The sequence below is a fragment of the Nerophis ophidion genome, linkage group LG24 (genome assembly GCF_033978795.1).
Source record: "Nerophis ophidion isolate RoL-2023_Sa linkage group LG24, RoL_Noph_v1.0, whole genome shotgun sequence".
Classification (NCBI taxonomy): Eukaryota; Metazoa; Chordata; class Actinopteri; order Syngnathiformes; family Syngnathidae; genus Nerophis; species Nerophis ophidion.
The window spans coordinates 38,190,458-38,216,151 of record NC_084634.1 but is presented as its reverse complement, the minus strand read 5'-3'; the positions used below and the strand labels follow the sequence as shown (position 1 = coordinate 38,216,151).

Sequence of the window (25,694 nt, the reverse complement as noted above, 5' to 3'; positions counted from 1 at the left end):
TGTGTGTGTTTATTTATATATATATATATATATATATATATATCTCAATCACTGTTTATTTATATAGCCCTAAATCACAAATGTCTCAAAGGACTGTACAAACCATTACGACTACGACATCCTCGGAAGAACACACAAAAGGGCAAGGAAAACTCACACCCAGTGGGCAGGGAGAATACACATCCAGTGGGACGCCAGTGACAATGCTGACTATGAGAAACCTTGGAGAGGACCTCAAATGTGGGCAACCCCCCCCTCTAGGGGACCGAAAGCAATGGATGTCGAGCGGGTCCAACATGATATATATATATATATATATATATATATATATATCTCCATCCATTTTCTACCGCTTATTCCCTTTGGGGTCTCGGGGGGCGCTGGTGCCTATCTCAGCTACAGTTGGGCGGAAGGCGGGGTACAGCCTGTACAAGTCGCCACCTCATCACAGAGCCAACACAGACAGACAACATTCACACACTAGGGACCATTTAGTGTTGCCAATCAACTTATCCCCAGGTGCATGTCTTTGGAGGTGGGAAGAAGCCGGAGTACCTGTAGGGAACCCACGCATTCACGGGGAGGACATGCAAACGCCACACAGAAAGATCCCAAGCCCGGGATTGAACACTGACTACTCAAGACCTTCGTATTGTGAGGCAGACGCACTAACCCCTCTGCCATATATATATATATATATATATATATATATATGGCATGGCGCAGTGGGAGAGTGGCCGTGCGCAACCCGAGGGTCCCTGGTTCAAATCCCACCTAGTACCAACCTCGTCACGTCCGTTGTGTCCTGAGCAAGACACTTCACCCTTGCTCCTGATGGGTGCTGGTTGGCGCCTTGCATGGCAGCTCCCTCCATCAGTGTGTGAATGGGTAAATGTGGAAGTAGTGTCAAAGCGCTTTGAGTACCTTGAAGGTAGAAAAGCGCTATACAAGTACAACCCATTTATTTATATTTATATATATATATATATATATATATATATATATATAAATAAAAGAGAGTATGTTTACTTGTGCAAAATTAATCTGACATTGTTTTTTTGTGTATTTTAGTGAAGTAATTTCCAGAAGGTAAACCCGGGAGGCTTTATGCTACTAGCAGCTACACAACAGGTAAGGACAAGATAGCACAACTAAACAATATTCTGGTCTAAAACGCATTAGTCAATATAAACAAGTATAAAATACTTCAAGTTGCATAGTACTTAAACACACAGTCTCCACGGCAGAAGCCTATTAAAAAGATTTCAGTAACAAAAGTGGTGCAACATTCACTCACTGCGTCACAAGGTCAACTTAATGACTTATTGTTGCCGATAGGCGTCGCCAAAACCATTATTGCCACTCCACTTCAACTTAAACACAGCATTAGTCCATTCCTCACGGTTAATAATTGGTTAGTGTTTTTCACACCTACCTTTTGTAATTTCACTTATCAAGCCTTTTCTAACATTCCACACCACACATTATTAAAAAGGAGGTATAATTTGGGCTGGTATTGTATATAAGTGAAAAAGTTGTATTTCCCTCTGCAAAACTAATGTTCCTCATATCATGCTTGTCACAAAATCCCATTAGCATCAAGACAGGTGTACTGAAAGCAGCGCTATTGTTATTGGTGGTAAACTCTAGTTAGTGCAGTCATGTGATGTTTACCTATTTTTAAGTAGTGTCCTGGGCATGAGGTTAAAGTGCATCAGGCAGTGGAGGCTCCTCTGTGGGGGTCTTGGGGCACTGGGAGGTTAACCCCTTTACTACTGTTACCCCAGTCGGCCCTTCGCAAAGGCCTAGTACGGGGGTCGGCAACCCGCGCTCTTTAGCGCCGCCCTAGTGGCTCTCTGGAGCTTTTTCAAAAATAGATGAACATGGAAAAAGATGAGGGCAAAAAAACATATTTTTTGTTTAAATATGGTTTCTGGAGGACAAACACAAACCATCCTAATTGTTATAAAGCACACTATTTATATTAAACATGCTTCATTGATTCGAGTATTTTGTGAGCGCCGTTTTGTCCTACTAATTTTGGCGGTTCATGAACTCACCGTAGTTTTACATGTAGAACTTTCTAAGACGTGTTTTATGCCACTTCTTTTTCTTTCTCATTTCGTCCACCAACGTTTTAACGTTGTCCATGAATGCACAAAGGTGAGTTTTGTTGACGTTATCAATCAATCAATGTTTATTTATATAGCCCCAAATCACAAATGTCTCAAAGGACTGCACAAATCATTACGACTACAACATCCTTGGAAGAACCCACAAAAGGGCAAGGAAAACTCACACCCAGTGGGCAGGGAGAATTCACATCCAGTGGGACGCCAGTGACAATGCTGACTATGAGAGACCTTGGGGAGGACCTCAGATGTGGGCAACCCCCCCCCCTCTAGTTTTTGACTTATGTGGAGTGCTAATCAGACATATTGTGTCACTGCATGACTGCAAGCTAATCGATGCTAACATGCTATTTAGGCTAGCTGTGTGTACATATTGCATCATTATGCCTCATGTGTAGCTATTTTTGAGCTCCTTTGGTTTCCTTTAAGTCCTCTTAATTTAATTTATATCTCATGACAATGTATGTAGTATGGCTTTTATTTTTTTGCGGCTCCAGACGGATTTGTTTTTGTATTTTGGTCCAATATGGCTCTTTCAACATTTTAGGTTGCCGACCCCTGGCCTAGTACCAGACTGCCCCCCTGGCCAGGGATACGGTGATGACCTCAACGGCAGAGCAGGCGGAAGACGGTAGATGTAAGAACTACCACAACGGCTGCCATGGCAGAAGAAGGTACCCCCACATCCATGTGGGCCCACTTATGGGGAAATAACTCAAGACCTCAACAATGGAACAGAAGGAGGATGACTGCAGGTGTGTAATAAGTACCATAATGGCCTTTTTGCCGATATACTTATATTGTCCAACTCTTAATTACCGATTCCGATGTTAACCGATACCGATATATACAGTGGTGGAATGAACACATTATTATGCCTAATTCTGTTGTGATGCCCCGCTGGATGCATTAAACAATGTAACAAGGTTTTCCAAAATAACAAAACAATGTAACTTTACCATGAATTGATTAACGTGGACCCCGACTTAAACAAGTTGAAAAACTTCATTGGGGTGTTACCATTTAGTGGTCAATTGTACGCAATATGTACTGCACTGTGCAATCTACTAATACAAGATTCAATCAATCAATCGAAATCAGGGTCTTCCAAAAAAAGAGAACTTCAACTCAAGTTATGGAAAAACAACATGGCACTGCCATATTTATTATTGTAGTCACAAATTGCATTTTTTATAACATGCCTCAAAACAGCCGTTGGCATTTGGGACATGCTCTCCCTGAGAGGGCGGGGTTAGGACCCACAATTAGAGATGTCCGATAATGGCTTTTTTGCCCATATCCAATATTGTCCAACTCTTAAATATCGATTCCGATATCAACCGACACCGATATATATATATATATACAGTCGTGGAATGAACACAATTTTATGCATAATTTTGTTGTGATGCCCCACTGGATGCATTAAACAATGTAACAATGTTTTCCAAAATAAATCATCTCAAGTTATGGAAAGAAATGCCAACATGGCACTGCCATATTTATTATTGAAGTCACAAAGTCCATTTTTTTTTAACAGCTTGAAATTTGGGATATGTTCTCCCTTATGGAGGATGAGGAGGTTGAGGTGGGATGGTGTATATTGTAGCGTCCCGGAAGAGTTAGTGCTGCAAGGGGTTCTGGGTATTTATGTTGTGTTACGGTGCGGACGTTCTACCAAAATTTATTCTTGTTTGGTGTGGCTTCAGTGTGGCGCATATTTGTAACAGTGTTAAAGTTGTTTATACGGCCACCCTCAGTGTGACCTGTATGGCTGTTGACCAAGTATGCCTTGCATTCAAAAGCCGTATATATTACGTGACTGGGCCGGCATGCGAAGGCAGTACCTTTAAGGTTTATTGGCACTCTGTACATAACGGCGTTTAAAAAAGTCGTGAATTTTACCTTTTGAAACCGATACCTATCATTTCTGACATTACATTTTAAAACGTTTATCGGCCGATACAATCAGACATCTCTACTGCTAACCCTATGGAGCGTCACAACGGCTGGAAATGCAGAAGAAGGCTGCAGCAGAAAAGGGTCCCCAGTCGTCTTGGACACCGTGCCACTGGACCCTGACCCGGATCAGTCAAGGATGGTCTGGTGCCTATCTGTGCACCAGTCTCCCCACGTTAAAAAGTCACACACAGGCATCCTCCATAAAGGGATACACCCCTACCAGGAGGACCGTCATACTCGCTTCTACAGACCGCCGATGATGAGGATTTTTAAATACGTCCAATTTGAGTGAACATGCACCACACCCAAATAGAAGATGCTGCACATGCTTTTAATATACGTGCACGTGCACGGTGTACCTTTGTAATCAATAAGGTAAGGATACGGGTAGATGTCTTTGGAAAGAGAGAGACATGGAAGAGAAAAAAAAGTCTGTTCATTTAAGAAAAACAAATGGAGAATTTCAAACGCAAAAAATGAGGTCAGGAGAAATTGTGTCTGCTTGACTCATGCGTGCGGCTGACTTCTTTTTCCACTGTCTGGCCAAACAACAACACCCAGTCCTGACTTGTGTGCAACAGCAGCTGGCTGAGACTCCACACAGCTGGAGATGAATGTTTGTCTGACTACTCACCAGGACCCTGGTAAGCCTGAGGGTGGCCCTGTGGGGCCGAGCCTCCCCAGGAGTCCGCGGCGGCCGTCTTGCCGGTCTGGGTGCCCTCTGGGTTGGAGGCCCAGTTGTTGGAGCCCCCCCCCGAGGGGTCGGCGGTCCACCCTGACCAGGGATCATTTCCATTGCTGGCCTGGAGAAACAAACACATGTAAGTACGTGAAGATTGTTGCTGGGGATTGAAATGAGTACACATGCTTACCAAGACCAGGCATTTAAAACCATTTAGGTGTGCAAAGCATGCACTCTTTTCACTTTGCTGACCTCGGCATGCAACATGGCTCATATTTATCTTCTACCGTGCAAATACAACCAATAACAAAGCTATTAATACTGTAAATCAGACCTGGGCAAATTAAGGCCCGTTAAGCTTTTCAATCTGGCCCGCCGGACATTCCCAAATCATTTTTTTAGATGTTTAAGATGGAAAGTGTAGCTGCCATTATGATGTGTACTCATCTTTTATAATGACCGTAAACCTTGAATTATATTAAGTGTTTCAATGGTTGGAATCTGCACTTTTGCATGATATACTATAGTTACTATGGTCATCTGAGTTACTATAGTCATCTAATTAAGTACTATGGTCATATAATTAGTTTCTATGGTAATAATCTACGTCACAGCAGCTCAGACGAGGAACCAAGCAATGTGGGCGGTAAGCGTTTCCACAGACGCGGAAGGAGATTTTTTAAAACAAAGTTCTAAAGCTTAGTGATATATCAGATTATAGGTGGGTTTATTTTGTACCCTTTGCGTTCATATTTTACTGTTTGTTGCATTTTTGTTGCGTTTCACTTGATTGTAAAATATGTCGATGGAAAGGGGGTGTGGCGTTCATATTTTGTCAATATTCAGTGTTTTATCCTTCATAGAAAAATGTAAAATTCCATTACGTTTTTTAAGGCGGTCTGTCATAACGTTTTTAGCATTCAATCAGACATTATTGTGTATTAGTGTCCCTAAAAATAGGTATACCGGCCCCCGGACCCATTTTTCCCCAAGTCAAAATAATTGCCCAGGCCTGCTGTAAATGCTACGAATGATTCTCCTGTAATTAGCATTAGTTCAAAAACCATTGTCTACTGTGGCTGTAGGCAACTTCCATTTATTTTTATTAATAATTCCACAAGATTGCAGTGGCTATTGAAATATGTAAGTGCTTCGCATTTATACGCTTTAATTGCATGCACTCACACGTTACACTGTTTTTGTTTTACAGTAGTCATCGGTGATATTAATTGCTCCTTGCCGCTACCAAAACATCGGTTCTATTGCTGCGATGTTGTGCAATAATACACTCGCTCAGGAATGACCAAGACGATAAAAATAAAAAAAAGGCTAGGTTTACATTTTGTCATGCACTTCAAATCATGATTAATCCATAAGTGGCCTTAAAATAAAATTACACTTTTTAGTAGAGATTTCCGATAATATTGGGCTGCCGATATTATCGGCCGATAAATGCTTTAAAATGTAATATCGGAAATGATCAGTATCTGTTTCAAAAAGTAAAATTTATGACTTTTTAAAATATCGCTGTGTACACGGACATAGGGAGAATTACAGAGCGCCAATAAACCTTATAGGCACTGCCTTTGCGTGCTAGCCCAATCACATAATGTCTACGGCTTTTGAATGTAACACATACTTGGTCGACAGCCATACAGGTCACACTGAGGGTGGGCGTATAAACAACTTTAACACTGTTACAAATATGCGCCAAACTGTGAACCCACACCAAACAAGAATGACAAACACATTTCTTGACAACATCCGCACCGTAACACAACATAAACACTACAGAACAAATACCCAGAAACCCTTGCAGCACTAACTCTTCCGGGACGCTACAATACACACCTCAACCTCCTCATGCTCTCTCAGGGAGAGCATGTCCCAAATTCCAAGTTGCTGTTTTGAAGCATGTTAAAATAAATAATGCCCTTTGTGACTTCAATAATAAATATGGCAGTGCCATGTTGGCATTTTTTTCCGTAACTTGAGTTGATTTATTTTGGAAAACCTTGTTACATTGTTTAATGCATCCAGCGGGGCATCACAACAAAATTTGGCATAATAATGTGTTCATTCCACGACTGTATGTATCGGTATCGGTTCATGTCAGAATCGGTAATTAAGAGTTGGACAATATCGGAATGTCGGACATCGGCAAAAAATTTTGAGAAAAAAATGTGTCTGTGGGCCGTTATATCTATTTTCAGGAACACTAATACAAAACCTCACAATGTCTGATTGAATGCTAAAAATGTTATGACTTAAAAAACAATGGAATTTTACGTTTTTTTACTGAATGAGACACCCAGAATGTACATGAAAATAATGAATGTGGGATTAACAATATTAACTATGAAGGATAAAACACTGACTATTGACAACATATGAACGTCACACCCCAACTCCATCCACATATTTTACACTCAAGCGAAATGCAACAAACAGTGAAGTATGAACGAGAAGGGTAAAAAAATAAACCCACCTAAAATCTGATATACCCTTAAGCTTTAGAACTTTATTGTAAAAATCCGTTTCCGAGTCTGTTACCGACACCCGCATTTCAGGCTGGCCTCTGTGGAAACACTCTGTGGAAACGCTCCCCACCCACACTGTTTGGTGCCTCGTCTGAGCTGCTGTGACTTACATGACCATAGTAACTAATTAGATGACCATAGTAACTAATTAGATGACCATAGTAACTAATTACATGACCATAGTAACTAATTAGATGACCATAGTAACTAATTACATGACCATAGTAACTAATTACATGACCATAGTAACTAATTAGATGACCATAGTAACTAATTACATGACCATAGTAACTAATTAGATGACCATAGTAACTAATTAGATGGCCATAGTAACTAATTAGATGACCATAGTAACTAATTACATGACCATAGTAACTAATTACATGACCATAGTAACTAATTACATGACCATAGTAACTAATTAGATGACCATAGTAACTAATTAGATGATCATAGTAACTAATTAGATGACCATAGTAACTAATTAGATGACCATAGTAACTAATTAGATGACCGTAGTAACTAATTAGATGACCATAGTAACTAATTAGATGACCATAGTAACTAATATATCATACAAAAGCGCAGATTCCACCCATTTAAATACTTTGTGTAGTTCACAACTTACGCTAATTTAAAAACATGAGTGCACAACATAATGTCAGCTACACTTTCCATCATAAAGATCTAAAAAAATTATTTGGGAATGTTCGGCGGGCCAGATTTAAAAGCTTAATGGTCCACATGTGTCCCCCAGGCCTGCCTTAAACTGTTCAATATTGAGAATAAAAATGTTAAAATAAGCAGCATTTGGTCCCTTAGGGCAGTGGTTCTCAACCTTTTTTCAGTGATGTTCCCCCTGTGAAATTTTTTTTAATTCAAGTACCCCCTAATCAGAGGAAAGCATTTTTGGTTGAAAAAAAAAAGCAAAATACAGCACTATGTCAACAGTTTCTGATTTATTACATTTTATAACAGTGCAAAATATTGCTCATTTGTAGTGGTCTTTTTTTTAACTATTTGGAAAAAAAGATATAAAAATAACTAAAGAACTGTTGAAAAATAAACAAGTGATTCAATTATAAATAAAGATTTCTACACATAGAAGTAATCATCAACTTAAAGTGCCCTCTTTGGGGATTGTAATAGAGATCCATCTGGATTCATGAACTTCATTCTAAACATTTCTTCACAAAAAAGAAATCTTTAACATCAATATTTATGGAACATGTCCACAAAAAATCTCACTGTCAACACTGAATATTGCATTGTTGCATTTCTTTTCACAGTTTATGAACTTACATACATATTTTGTTGAAGTATTATTCAATAAATATATTTATAAAGGATTTTTGAATTGATGCTATTTTTAGAATATTTAAAAAAAAATCCCACGTACCCCTTGGCATACCTCCAAGTACCCCCAGGTGTACGCGTACCCTTATTTGAGAACCACTGACCTAGGGTGCTTTAAGGGTAGTTTAACAAATAAAGTGTTATATTTAGTGTTTTCACATTTTTCAATTATTGTCTTTTATCTCAGATATGTCTCCTGGTAGGTAACATTTTAAAGTCCTTATACACATACCACTATGTTGAAGCACAGGTCGTCTGACTTGATTGATTGATACTTTTATTAGTAGATTGTACAGTAGATATTCCGTACAATTGACCACTAAATGGTAACACCCCAATAAGTTTTTCAACTTGTTTAAGTCGGGGTCCACGTTAATCAATTCATGGTAGTCGTAATGCTTTGCGTTCAGTCAAGCGTACCAAAATTGTACTTAAACATTTTGATCAATTTTTCAGCACCTTGTGCAATGTCCTATATTAACCTCTTAAGGCCCAAGCGGTTTGTTTACATGCTTTTTTTAAATTTCTCTTTGCTATTTGGCTTTATTGGACCTTAATTAGAATAAAAACTAAAAAACATATTTTGATATGATATACTTAATCCATAAGTACACAAACGTGTACTTCATGTGTAGTGACATGCTTTTTTTTTTTTTTTAAACAGTTTTTTTTCCAAAATTCCATTGTATGTTATACTCTTCTAACACCACGAGATGGCAGTATAAGTGTCCACATAAGTGGCCATAAGACCCCAATTCAGAATTGTACACATTTTTGGAAATAAGAGGTAAAAGTTGCTGTCTACACATGTGGCCACTTAGGCCCTGAAAGTTTTTGGCTTGCTTGCTTACTTGCTAGCGCCATTTATTGAATAAGAGGCATCAACCTGCAGTCCACACGTATCTCTTATGTGTGACTGCCATCTACTGGTCACACTTATCATTACACCATGTCCCACAACCAAAAATAAGACGTGTTTAAGAAAGTGAAAGGATAGTAAATGCACCTTGTAATCTGAAAAACACGGTAATCCAAATAAGTGTGATGATGGTGATTGGTGATCTCTGGGATATATTTCAAAGTATGTTTGAGTTCAACTGCAGGGGTGAGATCATGCGTGCTGCAGGCAATGGGAGGCCAGAGGTAAACAATCAGGGAGGAGGAGGGCATGGACGGGTTTTAATAGGGAAGGGCTTAAGGCAGGTTTCATGCCGCCGGCCTTGCCCACCACACCAGGTGGCGGTTACCTCTTCGGGGGACGCGAGGTAGGGGGAAACTGGGGTGTCAGGGGTGTCGGGCTGGGGACTCAAGCCCCTAGCATCCACCTTGAGGAGGAGGGGGGGGAGAAAAGGTGAAGTCAAAGCCAAGCAGGTGAGTGATGATAAAGGAATGCTGAATAAGGGATTTTTTGTCTGTGCGTGCGTGTGTGTTCTGTATTTCTACCCTTCTTGAGACACCAACAAGGAAAAGTAGCTTCCATATGAGGAGGTGTGAAAGAGTTAGGACATAAATCATGGTCCCAATACAGAAAACTCTTGCATCTAATAGAGAATGTCTCATTTGCACCCATGGTGGTGAAATCTATCAAAATGAGGGTGGTCCCAAAAAGGAGGGATTTTTCAGATTGACTGTGTCTCTTTTAAAAGTGCTCCCCCTCTGATAAACATATGAAATAACAAGTGTGTGTAAAAATTGGAAGTGCTCTACCTTTGGTCAACATATGAAATACCAAATATGTGTAAAAAAATTTAAATGCGCCCCCTTTGGCCAAAATTAATTAAAAAAAATATGTTTATAGAGACATACTGTAATACCTTGAAGTAAATAAAGATTAAAAACCAATTACAAACAGAAATTACATGGACTTAAAGCAGTCTTTTTTTCATAATGTGTCAACTCTTTTCTAATAAAATTGGGAACAATTTCTCATCTTCTTTCTGCTTCTGTAATATTCCAATATTTTCTCATAAAATGATTACTTTATGTAAAATGATTACTTTATAATGCAAAATGGTGAATTTTATTACAATATTGCCAATTTTTTTGTTCTTGTAAAATAATGACATTTTTTTAGTAAAATTATGACTTTTGTCATAATTTTGCCAGGTAAAATTCCGATTATTATTATAATATTGCCAAAACTTTAAAGTTTTCTTATAAAATTGTGACTTTGGCCAAGTAAAGTTACGACTCTTTTCATAAAATTGCCAAAATATTAAGCTTTTCTTGTAAAATTGCGACTGTTCTTAAACACAATTCCAACTTTTATCATAGTTCAGTTTTTCCTCTAACATTTTGACTTGCGTTGAGTAAATTTACCACTATTATAACACTGCCAAAATTCCAAGCTTTTCTTGTGAAATTCCAACTCATTTTTCACAAGTTTTTTTGTATTTAGTATGTATATATTATTAAAGGCCTACTGAAATGAGATGTTCTTATTTAAACGGGGATAGCAGGTCCATTCTATGTGTCATACGTGATCATTTCGCGATATTGCCATATTTTTGCTGAAAGGATTTAGTAGAGAACATCCACGATAAGACATTGGTGCTAAGACAAAAGCCCTGCTTCTACCGGAAGTAGCAGACGATGACATCACAAGGGTGAGGGCTCCTCAGGTCCTCACATTGTTTTTAATGGGAGCCTCCAGCAGCAAGAGCTATTCGGACCGAGAAAACTGCAATTTCCCCATTAATTTGAGCAAGGATGAAAGATTCTTGGATGATGATATTGATAGCGAAGGACTAGAATTTTTTTTTTTTTTTTAAATAAAATAAAAAGCGACGGCTCTGGGCGGCGGCAGTGTGAGCGTTTCAGATGTAATTAGACACATTTACTAGGATAATTCTGGAAGATCCCTTACCTGCTTATTGTTTTAATAGTGTTTTAGTAAGATTGTAAAGACATACCTCGAGGTCGGATGGCTGCGGTGAACATGCCAGTGTCTCAGAGAGAAGCCAAGCTCACAGCTGCCTTTTAAACAGTTACTGCAGGAGGACGAATAATCCAATGATGTCTCCGGTAAGATATATATCACAATTTCCCCATCCAAAAACATGCTGGTTGACGTAGAGAAACATGTTCCCTTGACTGCTCTGTTAAAAACAAACACCGGCTGTGTCTCGGTGCTAAAGACAGCTGCGATACACCGCTTTCCACCAACAGCATTCTTCTTTATAGTCTCCATTATTCATTGAACAAATTGCAAAAGATTCAGCAACACAGACGTCCAAATTACTGTGTAATTATGCGATGAAAAGAGACGACTTTTAGCCGTAACTGATGCTGAGCTAATATTTCCTGACAGTCCGTGACGTCACGCGCACACGTGTCATCATTCTGCGACGTTTTCATCAAGAAACTCCGCGGGCAATTTAAAATTGCAATTTAGTAAACTAAACCGGCCGTATTGGCATGTGTTGCAATGTTAATATTTCATCATTGATATATAAACTATCAGACTGTGTGGTCGATAGTAGTGGCTTTCAGTAGGCCTTTAAAGTTGTAAATAAACTTCTTTATATATCCAGAAAGGATGGTCCTAAAGAGGTAGGCATTATTCAGAGCTCTCAAGAAGGTAACAAGAATGTGTGTGTGTGTGTGTGTGTGTGTGTGTGTGTGTGTGTGTGTGTGTGTGCGCGCGCGCGCGCGCGCGCAAGAGGGATGTTGATTGAACACATCTCCACTTGGTTGCGTTCTATGCCAGATTTCTACTGATGCAGCAGTTAACTCATTTCCTGGACAGCTCATTTCCTCTCAGTTTCTACTTTACAAGCACTAAAATAGACATATGTGACAAAGGAGGCTCTCACTTCTGCAACCTGCTGCGAAAAGGGTTTCACAACTGCATTTTTTATCTCCCGCGTTGTGTGTAACCTCATCCAATTGTCTTAATTTTCCGGCTTTGCTTGATTGACGCTGTAGGCGGAAATGCATGCTCGTTTGTTGATGCTTCATATAAAGGACAGGAAGTCCTCATCCAAATGGAAGCCATTTTGGCTGGTGTCGAGCACCGTTACAAAAAGTACGACGATTATACTGACGGAATGACCTGGTTTTGTGTGGACGCAGGAGCGAAGGCGTCGAAGAAGGACAGGTCCGAGGGCGCGACGTTTCCGACGTTGGGAGTCAGCGCTGCGGGTCCCGCTTCGGGGAATGACGACTTGCTGAGCTGCAGACGGAAAACAAAAGAAAAAGCAGATATTCCAAGTGAGTTCTTATGACTTTCACAGGTGCATTCCTCTGAGTTTACGTGTTCGTGATGATTCCTTGGACGTTGGAAGTGTTTTTGCCCTTCTTAATGCAATGGAAAACACTTTAAGAAGCCTGAGTGCTGGTATTCCCATTACACTAAACAGATAATGTCCCTTCTACACACACACACACACACACACACATTACACTGTTTGATATGTCTGTCTGGAATAAACCTTGACTTTTAGGCACACTTCCAATGGAACTACATGCTGACAGTGGGGTCACACAAAAAACAGCAAGGTCAGCAGAACTCTTGAGGAATGAACATCCTGTTGAGATTTCACTTTATCAGGCAGGCAGGCAGCCAGCTTTGTTGCAAGTAGGGATGGACAATATGACCTAAAATGTATGTTCCCATATATATCTTTCGGTGCCTTTAGCACCGAAAGACAGCCGGTGTTTTTTTGTTTGTTGTGAAGCTTTAACACAGAGCGGTCAAGCGAACATGTTTCTCTACGTCAACCAGCAAGTTTTTGGATGGAAAAATTGTGATGTTAAGTCGGCTCTTACCGGAGACTTCAGTGGATTATGGGACCTCCTCCTGCAGTCCTAAAAGGCACCTGTGATCTTGGCTCCTCGGCTTCTCTCAGAGACACTGGCGTTCACCGCAGCCATCCGACTTTCAGGTATGACTTTACAATCTCACTAAAACACTATTAAAACAATAATCAAATAAGGGATCTTCCAGAATTATCCTAGTAAATGTGTCTAATTACATCTGAAACGGTCCCACTGCCGCCGCCTGTAGCTGTCGCCTTTTCTTTTTTTCCCTAGTACTTCACTCTAAACATCCTCATCCACGACTCTTTCATCCTCGCTCAAATTAATGTGGAAATTGTCGCTTTCTCAGTCCGAATCGCTCTCGCTGCTGGTGGCCATTATTGTAAACAATGTGAGGATGTGAGGAGCTCTCAACCCATGACGTCGCGCGCACATCGTCTGCTACTTCCGGTACAGGCAAGGCTTTTTTTATTAGCGACCAAGAGTTGCAAACTTTGTCGTCGATGTTCGCTAATAAATCCTTTCAGCAAAAATATGGCAATTTCGCAAAATGATCATGTATGACACGTAGAATGGAACTGCTATCCCCGTTTAAATAAGAACATCTCATTTCAGTAGGCCTTTAATACAGGCATTATTAGACATATTGCATGTTTGGTTTAGGAGTTATGCTTGAATAATTTTTGTGTTGCTTTTTTCTCATTATCTAAGGATTCTGAGAACATTACTGTACTATTGAATAAAAAAAACATTTTTTTGTGTTTGCAAACCTTACAAAAGCAAATTTTTCTACTAAAACCCATCTATATACAATAATACAGGCATTATTAGACATATTGCATGTTTGGTTTTGGAGTTATGCTTGAATAATTTTTGTATTACTTTTTTCGAATGATCTCATTATTCTAAGAACATCACTGTCATATTGAATAAAAAAACGTTTTTTGTGTTTGCAAACCTTACAAAAGCACATGTTTCTAGTAAAACTCACAAATATACATTAATACAGGCATTATTAGAAATGTTTGGTTTAGGAGTGATGCTTGAATATGTTTTTATTGCTTTTTTCGTATTATATCAGGAGTCTAAGAACATTACTGTCATATTGAATAAAAAAACACATTTTTGTGTTTGCAAACCTTACAAAAGCACACGTTTCTAGTACAAACTCAAAGATACATTATAAGACATTGCATGTTTGGTTTTGGAATTATGCTTGAATAATTTTTGTATTACTTTTTTCGAATGATCTCATTATTCTAAGAACATTACTGTCATATTGAATAAAAAAACACATTTTTGTGTTTGCAAACCTTACAAAAGCACACGTTTCTAGTACAAACTCAAAGATACATTATAAGACATTGCATGTTTGGTTTTGGAATTATGCTTGAATAATTTTTGTATTACTTTTTTCGAATGATCTCATTATTCTAAGAACATTACTGTCATATTGAATAAAAAACAGTTTTTTGTGTTTGCAAACCTTACAAAAGCACATGTTTCTAGTAAAACTAACAAATATACATTAATACATGCATTATTAGACATATTGCATGTTTGGTTTAGGAGTTATGCTTAAATAATTTTATTGCTTTATTCAAATTATCTCAGGATTCAAGAACATTACTGTCATATTGAATAAAAAAATGTTTGCAAACCTTACAAAAGCACATGTTTCTAGTAAAACTCAGAAGTATACAATAATACAGGCATTATTAGAAATGTTTGGTTTAGGAGTGATGCTTAAATATGTTTTTATTGCTTTTTTGTATTATCTCAGGAGTCTAAGAACATTACTGTCATATTGAATAAAAAAAACACATTTTTGTGTTTGCAAACCTTACAAAAGCACACGTTTCTAGTACAAACTCAAAGATACATTATTAGACATTGCATGTTTGGTTTAGGAGTTATGCTAGAAACCACAGAGGCGAGGATTAGTGGCTTAGAAGTGGTTTTGCACTGTGGAGGTACATTAGCCGCTAGCGAGGACGCTGTTGTTTGCTTGTCACTGTCAATTTGCATTAACGTGTCAGTAAACATGCATTATCATGAATGATTTAACGATCGTATAAAGAGCCAATTGCGGAGGGGGGCGTGGCCTGCTGCGGAATGAGGTGTTGCCAGGACCGGCCTTGAAGACAGTGACAGGTGTGTAGATGGCCCGGGTGGGCCTTGTTATCTGATCACCTATCACCTTTATTAGAAGCAGCCGTGATGAGACGAGTAGTCGGGGTTGAAGATGCTGCTGAGCGGACGCGGCAGACAAAAAGACACTTGGCTGAAAAGCAAAATCCTCTGCGCCTTTTTATGAAAATAAAATAGTGTTATACCCTGAAATTCCTAGCTCTCCTGGCAGTGTGTGGTGGTCTGAAGATCCCACTAGAGGGCAACCTCCACACCGATTTATATCGTTTGTATCGCACTTGCTATTTGTATGTGTGTGTGTGTTACTCTTACCTCTATGTAATCCTCCGGCACCAGTCCAATTTCTCCTCTGGAGTTCTGTGCTTCAATCCAGCCCCCGCCGACATTCTGCAACACAAACCAGACGTATTGGCCTACGGTATATATGACAGTATGTGCCATCAACATGCCGGGGACCATCTCTTCGTAAAGAAACACAACCAGGGCTCCCACTACTTCAGCGTTATGGTGAGTTGATTTTTCATGCTCTTTTTCTTTATGTTTTTATCTGCCACACGAGGAAAGTTGGTCCCTGAAAATAATGCATACATTAAATGGTGCGGAAAAAATGTTGGGGACCCCTGCTTTACATCACAAACAAGTTCTATATGGGGCGGCATAGCTCGGTTGGTAGAGTGGCCGTGCCAGCAACTTGAGGGTTGCAGGTTTGATCCCCTAGTCACTGTTGTTGTGTCCTTGGGCAAGACACTTTAACCACCTGCTCCCAGTACCACCCACACTGGTTTAAATGTAACTTAGATATTGGGTGTCACTATGTAAAAAAGCACTTTGAGTCACTTGAGAAAAGCGCTATATAAATATAATTCACTTCACTTCACTAAACAAATACATAAAATACATGTATATCAAACTAGTACACAGCCTCATATAAAACCACCTATCATAATGGTGTGTTAAAAGCAATACATCAGAAAAAATTTGTTTTTAGTTGACATTTAAAAGCTTCTAGGCCCGTGATGGATTGCAACTGAGGAGAGGGTGAGTTCTATAACACGGGAGCACAAACAGCAAAAGAAAGGTCATGAATGGGTTAAAATATCAATTAGGCCTGGGCGACATGACATGGCCTACGAATAAAACCTCTGTTTTTTCTTTTTAATTTCCCCCTACTTTTTAAAGAGGCCAATTAATTCAAATGACAAAGATAATGCAAAACACATTTTACTGTTATTTGATCTTAAAGTAGTAGTTTACAATGAAACTACACACACAGCATGTTACTCTTGGCAATAGGGCTGGGCGATAAGCTCGATATATCGTGCGTTTGTGCGATATAGAAAATGACTATATGGTGATATTGGAGTATACGTTCTCACGCAGTTGCTTTTAGCTGCTGGCATTACACTACAGACTCTTCTCACTCTTTCTTGTCTGTCCTTCTCACAGAGACATAAAAGAGGCGCACCTTCTTACATACGTCACATACTGCCCTCGCTGAGCAGAGAAGTAGCAGCATGGGTAACATTAGCTGTGATGCTAGCGGAGCGGTGCGAGTGGTAATAAGAAAAAGAAGGTGCAAATCTGGTAACAAATGGAGGAAGAATTAATTCCTAAGAAAAACAGCAGGGGGTCCATCGTCTGGCGGTGTTTTGGCTTCAAGCGGGAAGATGTTGAACAAATATACGGCAAAAGCGTTGTTACAAAAAGTAGCACCTACTGCTAATATGTAGCATCATTTGAAAAGTCACCCGTTAGAGAATGAAGAGTGCTTGAAACTCTGCATGTCAACATCTCCGTTCGGTGCAACACCAACAAAATGCCGAGGCAACTGTTTCCACATCAACACTGTATGAAAAAAATAGTCAACAACAGAAGGAGATAACGTCGGCAGGAACCTACCACATAGCGATTGGATTTCCTATTATGCAGCTTATATTTATTTGACAGTTATAGAAATGTCTTGTGTGACATCATGCGCGAAAGTGCACTTTATTTGTTTTAAACTATTGTAGTGGCGTTTTGTACAAAAAGTGCACTTTAATTTAGTGTTGTTTTGATATATTATCTTAGTGACATCATGCACAAAAGTGCACTAATAGCTTGTTTTAAATCTTGCACTGTTTTGAAATGACATGAATGTTTCTGCCACTGCTTAATAACTGTTTAATAAATGCAGCTTTAGTTGTGGCTTCCCTCTCTGCATGAAAGTTTAAAAAGTAGCATATATTAATGCAGTATGAAGAAGAATGTTTGAATGTAGACACATAGAATCATCATACTGCTGTGATTATATGCATCAAGTGTTCATTCAAGGCTAAGGCAAAATATCCAGATATTTATGGTGTATCACGACATGGCCTAAAGATATCGCGATATTAAAAAAAGGCCATATCGCCCAGCCTTATGAAGGACCATCACAGGGTCAATTTAACCTTGGAATGCACTATGTCTATTCACATCATGTCCTGTAAGAAACTGTTTTGAAATCTAAGCCTAGCAAAAGGCGTCACTTTGAATCCAAGGGCCTCAGAAACAAGTTTTATCTCCACTCATAACTACATTGACACTTTGGTCTTATATTTTTTCATCACGTTAGGTGCAAAACGTCCGTCCCACGTAAACAAACCCACTATCCTACTGTGAACTTAATCGGTTCTATCAGGATGAGCGTGTGTAAACACACTAAATGCATTCCTAACAAATTCTGCCACATTTCTTTCCTTAGGACGAGACACCACCCTGGTGAATCCCTGGCGCTTTTTCAAAAATGGAAAAAGATGAGGAAAAATATATAATTTTTGTTTTAATATATTTTCTGTAAGAGAGCAAACAAGACACAAACCTTCCTAATTGTTAGAAATCCCACTGTTTACATTAAACATGCTTCACTGATGAGAGTATTTGGCACGTGCTATTTTGTCCTGATTTCGGAAGTCCTTGAACGCACCGTCGTTTGTTTATATGTACAACTTTCCTTGATGCTGCCACAGAAAAACGTGTTCCATGTCACTCCTTTGTCTCATTTTGTCCAACAAACGCTTTATTCTGTGTGTGAATCCACAAAGGTGAGCTTTGTTGACATTATTGACTTGTGTGGACTGCTAATTAGACTAGCTGTATGTACATAATGCATCATTATGCCTTGTATTTTAGGTACATTTGAACTCATTTTATTTGTAGTTTCCGTTTCCTTCAACTTCAACTCACACATCTTTACCTTTGGCCATTCTAAGCCAGTCATTTCCAGTAGTTATCACACCCTCTGAAAAGCCTTCGTTTTAGTAATGTTTTCCAATGTTGTTAAACTGTTTAGGATAAGTATCACATTTCAACAAAGTTTTGTATCAGCCTGCGACACATAGTCATTTTGATAGTAGGCTCAGTTCGACACTTACATCATGTGTTGCCTTCATTATAACACTTATTTATATAAGGCTTAATATTTTTTGCGGCTTCAAACAGATTTTTTCTTTTTGTATTTTTGGTCCGATACGGCTCTTTCAAAATTTTGGGTTGCAGACCCATGCCTTAGGAAAGTGTTTTTCAACCTTTTTTGAGGCAAGGCACTTTTTTTGAGTTGAAAAAATCTGGGAGGCACACCACCAGCAGAAATAAAAAAACTAAAAAAAACTCAGTTGAGAGTAAAAAGTCGCCGCAATTGTTGGTTATGACTTTAAAGCATGACTATAGCTCTTGTCTCAAAGTAGGTGTACTGTCACCACCTGTCACATCACGCCCTAACTTATCTGGACTTTTTTTATGTTTTCCTGTGCGTAGCGTTTTATTCTTGTCTTGCGCTCTTCTTTTAGTGGCTTTTTGTCTTTTTTCTGTATTTTCCTGTAGCAGTTTCTTGTCTTCCTTTGAGCCATATTTTCCACATCTACTTTGTTTTAGCAATCAAGGAAATTTTTGTTGTTTTTATCCTTTGTGGGGACATTATTGATGTCATGTTCGGGTGAACATTGTGGACGCCATCTTTGCTCCACAGTAAGTCTTTGCTGTCGTCCAGCATTCTGTTTTTGTTTACTTTGTAGCCAGTTCAGTTTTAGTTTTGTTCTGCATAGCCTTCGCTAAGCTTCAATGCCTTTTCTTAGGGGCACGCACCTTCTGTTTATTTTCGGTTTGAGCATTCGACTCCTTTTTACCTGCACCCTTCCTCCCGCTGTTTCTGACATTTACAAAGGAATTTGCTACCTGCTGCCAGCTACTGATATGGAAGAGTAATACACGGCTACTCCGCCGAGCTCTAGACAGCATTGACACTCAACCACAACACATAATTTGCATACTATAATTACTGGTTTGCTAAAAATATTTTTAACCCAAATAGGTGAAATTAGATCATCTCCCACGGCACACCAGACTGTATCTAGTGTGCCGCGGCACAGTGGTTGAAAAACACTGCTTTCGGAGAACAATTTTCCAGTCGTACCTAAATGGCTTACAACAAACTTCCAAACTATGTAGGCCAGTGTGCAGTGAGCAACCTTTGTACCGTTGGCGGGTGACTGTAATGACATCATGTTTGCTCTTTTCCTTCCTCTCCCCTAGGCATTTTGGTTACTTTGTTTGACTTTTTGGTTGACAGTCAGTACACTTGATCTTGATAGAAGTGACACAAAACATAGCGTTGCCGCCATTAAATTAATAAAGACGAGTCATGTAACAGTGGCCCTACGAGTACAGCCGCCGCAGTGTCATGTGACACAAGGCCGATAGAGGCGGACGTCTCACCTGATTTGTGATAGTGAGGGTCTCGCCTTCTTTCACCGTCAGCTCATTGTTTCCAGCCTCCGCAGCGAAGTCATATAAAACCTGTGCCTGTCAGCAAATAATCAAACAAATACATCAACATACGCATACAGCACCAGTAATCAAAACGTGCATCACAAAACCGGCTAAACTAGTTTCCCCTCGGCTTGTTTTCTGATGACTCTTCTTTAACGAGACAACCCATAACACTCCAGAAGATGAGTTAACCTGCCCTTCATGTCGAGTCTCAGGGGCGCACACGCTGAGATAAAAAAATGACTAGAAATATGTCATTTTTGATAAATAAATAACAAAACAAGTGCACATTTGCAGGTCATTTCACACTAACCCGCAATTTGATGAATTTTACTGTTCATATTTGCTTTACGGTTAATTTGCAAAGTCAACGAGCAACTCAGAGGTGGAGCTAATTTTGCATGTTAATTTCAAAACTTAAAACAGGGGTGTCAAACTCAAATACAGAGTGGGCCAAAATTTTAAACTGAACAAAGCCGCGGGCCAAGGTTGAACAAATTAACATTTTAATAGGGACCCAAACAAGTTTTGCATTGAATATTGAACAAGCAAGGCTTAAATAACTTTATAGAGACATGCAAAATAGAGTTTCAAATAAACATAATATTAATAATAATTAAAAAATATCAATGGCATATCAAATTATATATTGTAGCATCCCAGATGTGTTAGTGCTGCAAGGGGTTCTGAGTATTTGTTCAGTTGTGTTTATGTCGTGTTACGGTGCGGATGTTCTCCCGAAATGTGTTTGTCATTCTTGTTTGGTGTGGCTTCACAGTGTGGCGCATATTTGTAACAGCGTTAAAATTGTTTATTCAGCCACCCTGAGTGTGACCTGAACAAGCATGCCTTGCATTAACTTATGTGTGTGTAAAATCCGCTTATGTGACTAGGACAGCACAATGTTTGTATGTAGGAAAAGCAGACGTGATGCAAAGTTGTAGAGAAGGCTGTCCTAGTGCCATTAAAACAATATTGTTGTCCGGGTGAAAATCGGGAGAAACTTGGGAAAATGGTTCCCCCGGGAGATTTTCAGGAGGGGCACTGAACTTCGGGAGTCTCGGGAGGGTTGGCAAGTATGAGGATTAGCGGTGTTAGAGCGGCATCGCCGCTGTATAATACCGGCAGGCCAACTCTGTTTAATTTGATATTGCCTCAAGGGCCAAATGAAATTACACGGCGGGCCAGATTTGGCCCGCGGGCCAGAGTTTGACGCCCATGACTTAAACGCACACAAGAAATGTGTTTTTATTGCATTTGTTGGTGATGTTACTACATTACCTCCCTGCTTGGCACTCAGCATTAAGGGTTGGAATTGGGGGTTAAATCACCATAAATGATTCCCGGGCGAGGCACCGCTGCTGCCCACTGCTCCCCTCACCTCCCAGGGGGTGATCAAGGGTGATGGGTCAAATTCAAAGAATAATTTCGCCACATCTAGTATGTGTGTGACAATCATTGCTACTTTAACTTTAACACTTCCCTCAATTCTCCCAAAAACAGATTAACTCGCTGGACTATAAAGACAAAATAACATACAACCATAAACGTGGATGCATATGCAAAATAATAATAGATTTTATTTGTAAAAAAGCACGTTACGTTGAGCAAACGACCTCAAAGTGCCGCAGTGTAAAAATATAGTAATAATGAAAATAAATAAAATATAAAACTAGAAAAAGCCCGATAGCTTGAACCAGCATTTATATCTATAAAAAGGCTTTTTTTTAAAGGGTTTTTAAGCCTCTTTTAAACGCATCCACGGTCTGAGATACCCTCAGGTGGTCAGGGAAAGCAGAGCATTCCACAGACGGGAGCAGCGGAGCAAAAAGCCCGGTCTCCCATAGTTCCTAGCTTTGTCCTTGAAGGTTGGAGGAGGTTAGCCTGTTTGGAGCGGAGGTGTCGTGTGGAGGATTTGGGGGTGAGCAGTTCTTTGAGGTAGACGGGGGCATTTCCATGGAGGCACTGGTGGGTTAGTAGGAAGATTTTGAATTCAATCCTGAGTGGAACAGGAAGCCAGTGAAGGGATTTGAGAGTTGGTTTGATGTGGTCAGATTTCCGCACTCTCATCACAAAATTGCACTTTATCTGTACAGTAAGCTATTTCTTTATTATATCTGCACTTTATTGCTATTTTATCCTGCATGCCAACGACCTAAAGCAACGAAAATGTGTTCTTATCTGTACTGTAAAGTTCAAATTTGAATGACAATAAAGGGAAGTCTAAGTCTAATATTACATTACAAAGTAATAATCAAAATAAAAACATAATATACAGTTTATATGGTAGGGCAATTTTTGTGTGTTAACCTAAAGACATATAAGTAAATAAATAGGGTCTAAATGCAAATATTGTCAATAAACATACTAAACCAGGGGTTCTCAAATGGGGTACTTGAAGGTATGCCAAGGGGTACGTGAGATTTAAAAAAATATATATTCTAAAAATAGCTATCATTCAAAAATACTTTATAAAGATATTTATTGAATAAAACTTTAACAAAATATGAATGTAAGTGCATAAAATGTGAAAAGAAATGCAAATATGCAATATTCAGTGTTGACAGCTAGATTTTTGTTCCATACATTTTTATTTTTTTTTGTGAACAAATTTTTAGAATGAAGTTGATGAATCCAGATGGATCTCTATTACAATCCCCAAAGAGGGCACTTTAAGTTGTTGATTACTTCTATGTGTAGAAATATTTATTTATAATTGAATCACTTGTTTATTTTTCAACAAGTTTTTAGTTATTTTCATATAGTTCAAGAAAGACCACTACAAATGAGCAATATTTTGCACTGTTATACAATTTAATAAATCAGAAACTGATGACATAGTGCTGTATTTTACTTCTTTATCTATTTTTTCAACCAAAAATGCTTTGCTCTGATTAGGGGGTACTTGAATCAAAAAATGTTCACAGGGGGTACATCACTGAAAAAAGGTTGAGAACCACTGTACTAAACAAGCAATTTGATATTAAAAACTCAATTTCCCAGCATGCCACGGACCTAAAATGTCATTCGAATTCAGCGTTGCCAGACGTAGGGTAATTCTCGTGCTATTCGATGACATCACCCTTTTCAATAAGTTAGGTCATTCACATTATGTTTTGAGCTATTCAATACATGACGTAGCAAAAAAACTTCGTTAATGCCGGTTGGGGGGCAGTCGTAGCCTTTTCCAACAGTTTACGTTATCCAAAAGTTAAACTGCGTTACAGCTACACTCCACGCTGTCTGTGGTCATTTCTATTGAACCTTTGCAACGTTTAATGGAGTATTTGACACGAATGTTGCGCAACATACGACAACCTTACGCGTCTGGTACGATAACTTGTCATTTCCCACCTGGCAACACCGCCCGTACTTGAAAGGTAGTAAAATGTCACAAGACCTTCTTAAAACGAGACACATGTATGCGTTAATGGGTGAACATTGTCAACACGTAGTGTGCATACATACTTTGGATAATTGAATATTATTATGTTTTTGGGTCACGCGAGTGGAAAGTTTGCGTTAAAAAGTTACCGCGAAGCTAACATGAGAAACTGCAACGTTACAGTGGAGGTTGCTTGCCTTACCAAAGTCTCCAAAACATTTAGAAAATAGAGATAATGTGAAATATATATATATAATGTTTTTTCCACTCCGGCAATGTTGTGGTTCTTACCTTCAGTGCCATAGTAGAAGCATTGATCAATCATTACAGACAAAATAGGCCCCGGCAGTGGCTTCTCAGTACTTGCAAGCCTCAGCTGGACATTTCCTTCCGCCGCTTTGCTTCTTCAGCAGCAAACACGGTAGTTCCTCGACGCAGCAAACAAGAAAACACTTTAAAAACCGAAAAAAAGTGCGCTTGGAGGAAGTCGCAGGACTAGCTCAGCGCTGCTTCTAAAAAAACCGCCCGAGAGATGTCTGCTGTTAGCGGGGAGGGAGTGACCTGCCCCCGCGGAGGGAAACCGGAAAGGTGGACTCGGCGCGATATGACCCAGCAGTAAAGTAAGTTGCTTCATCGATCCTTTTTTTATTTGTGATGGAATTGAAAAAGAACACTAACAAAAGTTGTATTTATCATTAAAAAAAAATTTTTTTAATGCAGCCAAATTGCTCAAAGGGAATACAACATTACTAGCCGCTGGTAGCTATGTTGCCAAACGTGACGTGACGTCACGCAATAGCACATTGTGGTTATTATGTGTGTTATGTTGACAAATAGAGTAATGCAAAACATGTCCTGTCCAATATGTTGACACCAACTCGGCAGGGCGTGTTGTGTGTAAGGAGCGACCTCTGCTGACTAAAATGTGCTATTACACATTCAGCTAAACTAACTAGTGTGTGGGACAGGAGAGTTAAGTGAAGTGAATTGTATTTATATAGCACTTTTACATAGAATGAGAATCAGCACCTCCAAGTCCGATTCCATGGTTCTCGCCCGGAAAAGGGTGGAGTGCCATCTCTGGGTTGGGGAGGAGACCCTGCCCCAAGTGGAGGAGTTCAAGTACCCAGGAGTTTTGTTCACGAGTGAGGGAAGAGTGGATGGTGAGATCGACAGGCGGATCGGTGCGGCGTCTTCAATAATGCGGATGTTGTACCGATCCGTTGTGGTGAAGAAGGAGCTGAGCCGGAAGGCAAAGCTCTCAATTTACCGGTCGATCTACGTTCCTATCCTCACCTATGGTCATGAGCTTTGGATCATGACCGAATGGATAAGATCACGGGTAAAAGCGGCCAAAATGAGTTTCCTCCGCCGTGTGGCGGGTCTCTCCCTTAGAGATAGGGTGAGAAGCTCTGTCATCCGGGGGGAACTCAAAGTAAAGCCGCTGCTCCTTCACATGGAGAGGAGCCAGATGAGGTGGTTCGGGCATCTGGTCAGGATGCCACCCGAACGCCTCCCTAGGGAGGTGTTTAGGGCACGTCCAACCGGTAGGAGGCCACGGGGAAGACCCAGGACACGTTGGGAAGACTATGTCTCCCGGCTGGCCTGGGAACGCCTCGGGATCCCCCGGGAAGAGCTAGACGAAGTGGCTGGGGAGAGGGAAGTCTGGGTTTCCCTGCTTAGGCTGTTGCCCCCGCGACCCGACCTCGGATAAGCGGAAGATGATGGATGGATGGATGGATGGATTTTACATAGTGAAACCCAATATCTAAGTTACATTTAAAGGCCTACTGAAAGCCACTACTACCGACCACGCAGTCTGATAGTTTATATATAAATGATGAAATATTACAATTGCAACACATGCCAATACGGCCTTTTTAGTTTACTAAATTGCAATTTTAAATTTCCCGCGGAGTGTCCTGTTTAAAACATCG

General features: G+C 39.7%; 2 protein-coding genes across 20 annotated transcripts in view; one reads left to right on the top strand and one right to left on the bottom strand.

Annotated features, from left to right (window-relative positions):
* snx9b (sorting nexin 9b) overlaps positions 1-24,443 on the bottom strand; it is a 45,324-nt gene extending 20,881 nt beyond the window's left edge. Inside the window, exons 1-7 of one of the 4 annotated variants that reach the window (XM_061886216.1) lie at positions 24,049-24,443; positions 20,319-20,405; positions 15,897-15,971; positions 12,727-12,846; positions 9,920-9,997; positions 4,729-4,897; positions 4,454-4,489 (exon numbers count right to left, since the gene is read on the bottom strand). In XM_061886216.1, the coding sequence (XP_061742200.1) occupies positions 4,454-4,489; positions 4,729-4,897; positions 9,920-9,997; positions 12,727-12,846; positions 15,897-15,971; positions 20,319-20,405; positions 24,049-24,060 (577 nt within the window). In that variant the 5' untranslated portion in view covers positions 24,061-24,443. The remainder of the gene's footprint in view (positions 1-4,453; positions 4,490-4,728; positions 4,898-9,919; positions 9,998-12,726; positions 12,847-15,896; positions 15,972-20,318; positions 20,406-24,048) is intronic. The other 3 variants (XM_061886219.1, XM_061886218.1, XM_061886220.1) reach the window with 3 other exon arrangements.
* The window catches only part of moxd1l (monooxygenase, DBH-like 1, like), a 33,604-nt gene continuing 20,570 nt past the window's right edge, over positions 12,661-25,694 (top strand). For 6 of the 16 annotated variants that reach the window (XM_061886229.1, XM_061886230.1, XM_061886226.1 and 3 more), the window contains exon 1: positions 22,996-24,377. The gene's annotated coding sequence lies outside the window, so the exon portion shown is untranslated. Of the gene's footprint in view, positions 16,092-21,793; positions 22,468-22,991; positions 24,378-25,694 lie in introns of those variants that run through there. The other 10 variants (XM_061886232.1, XM_061886231.1, XM_061886235.1 and 7 more) reach the window with 8 other exon arrangements.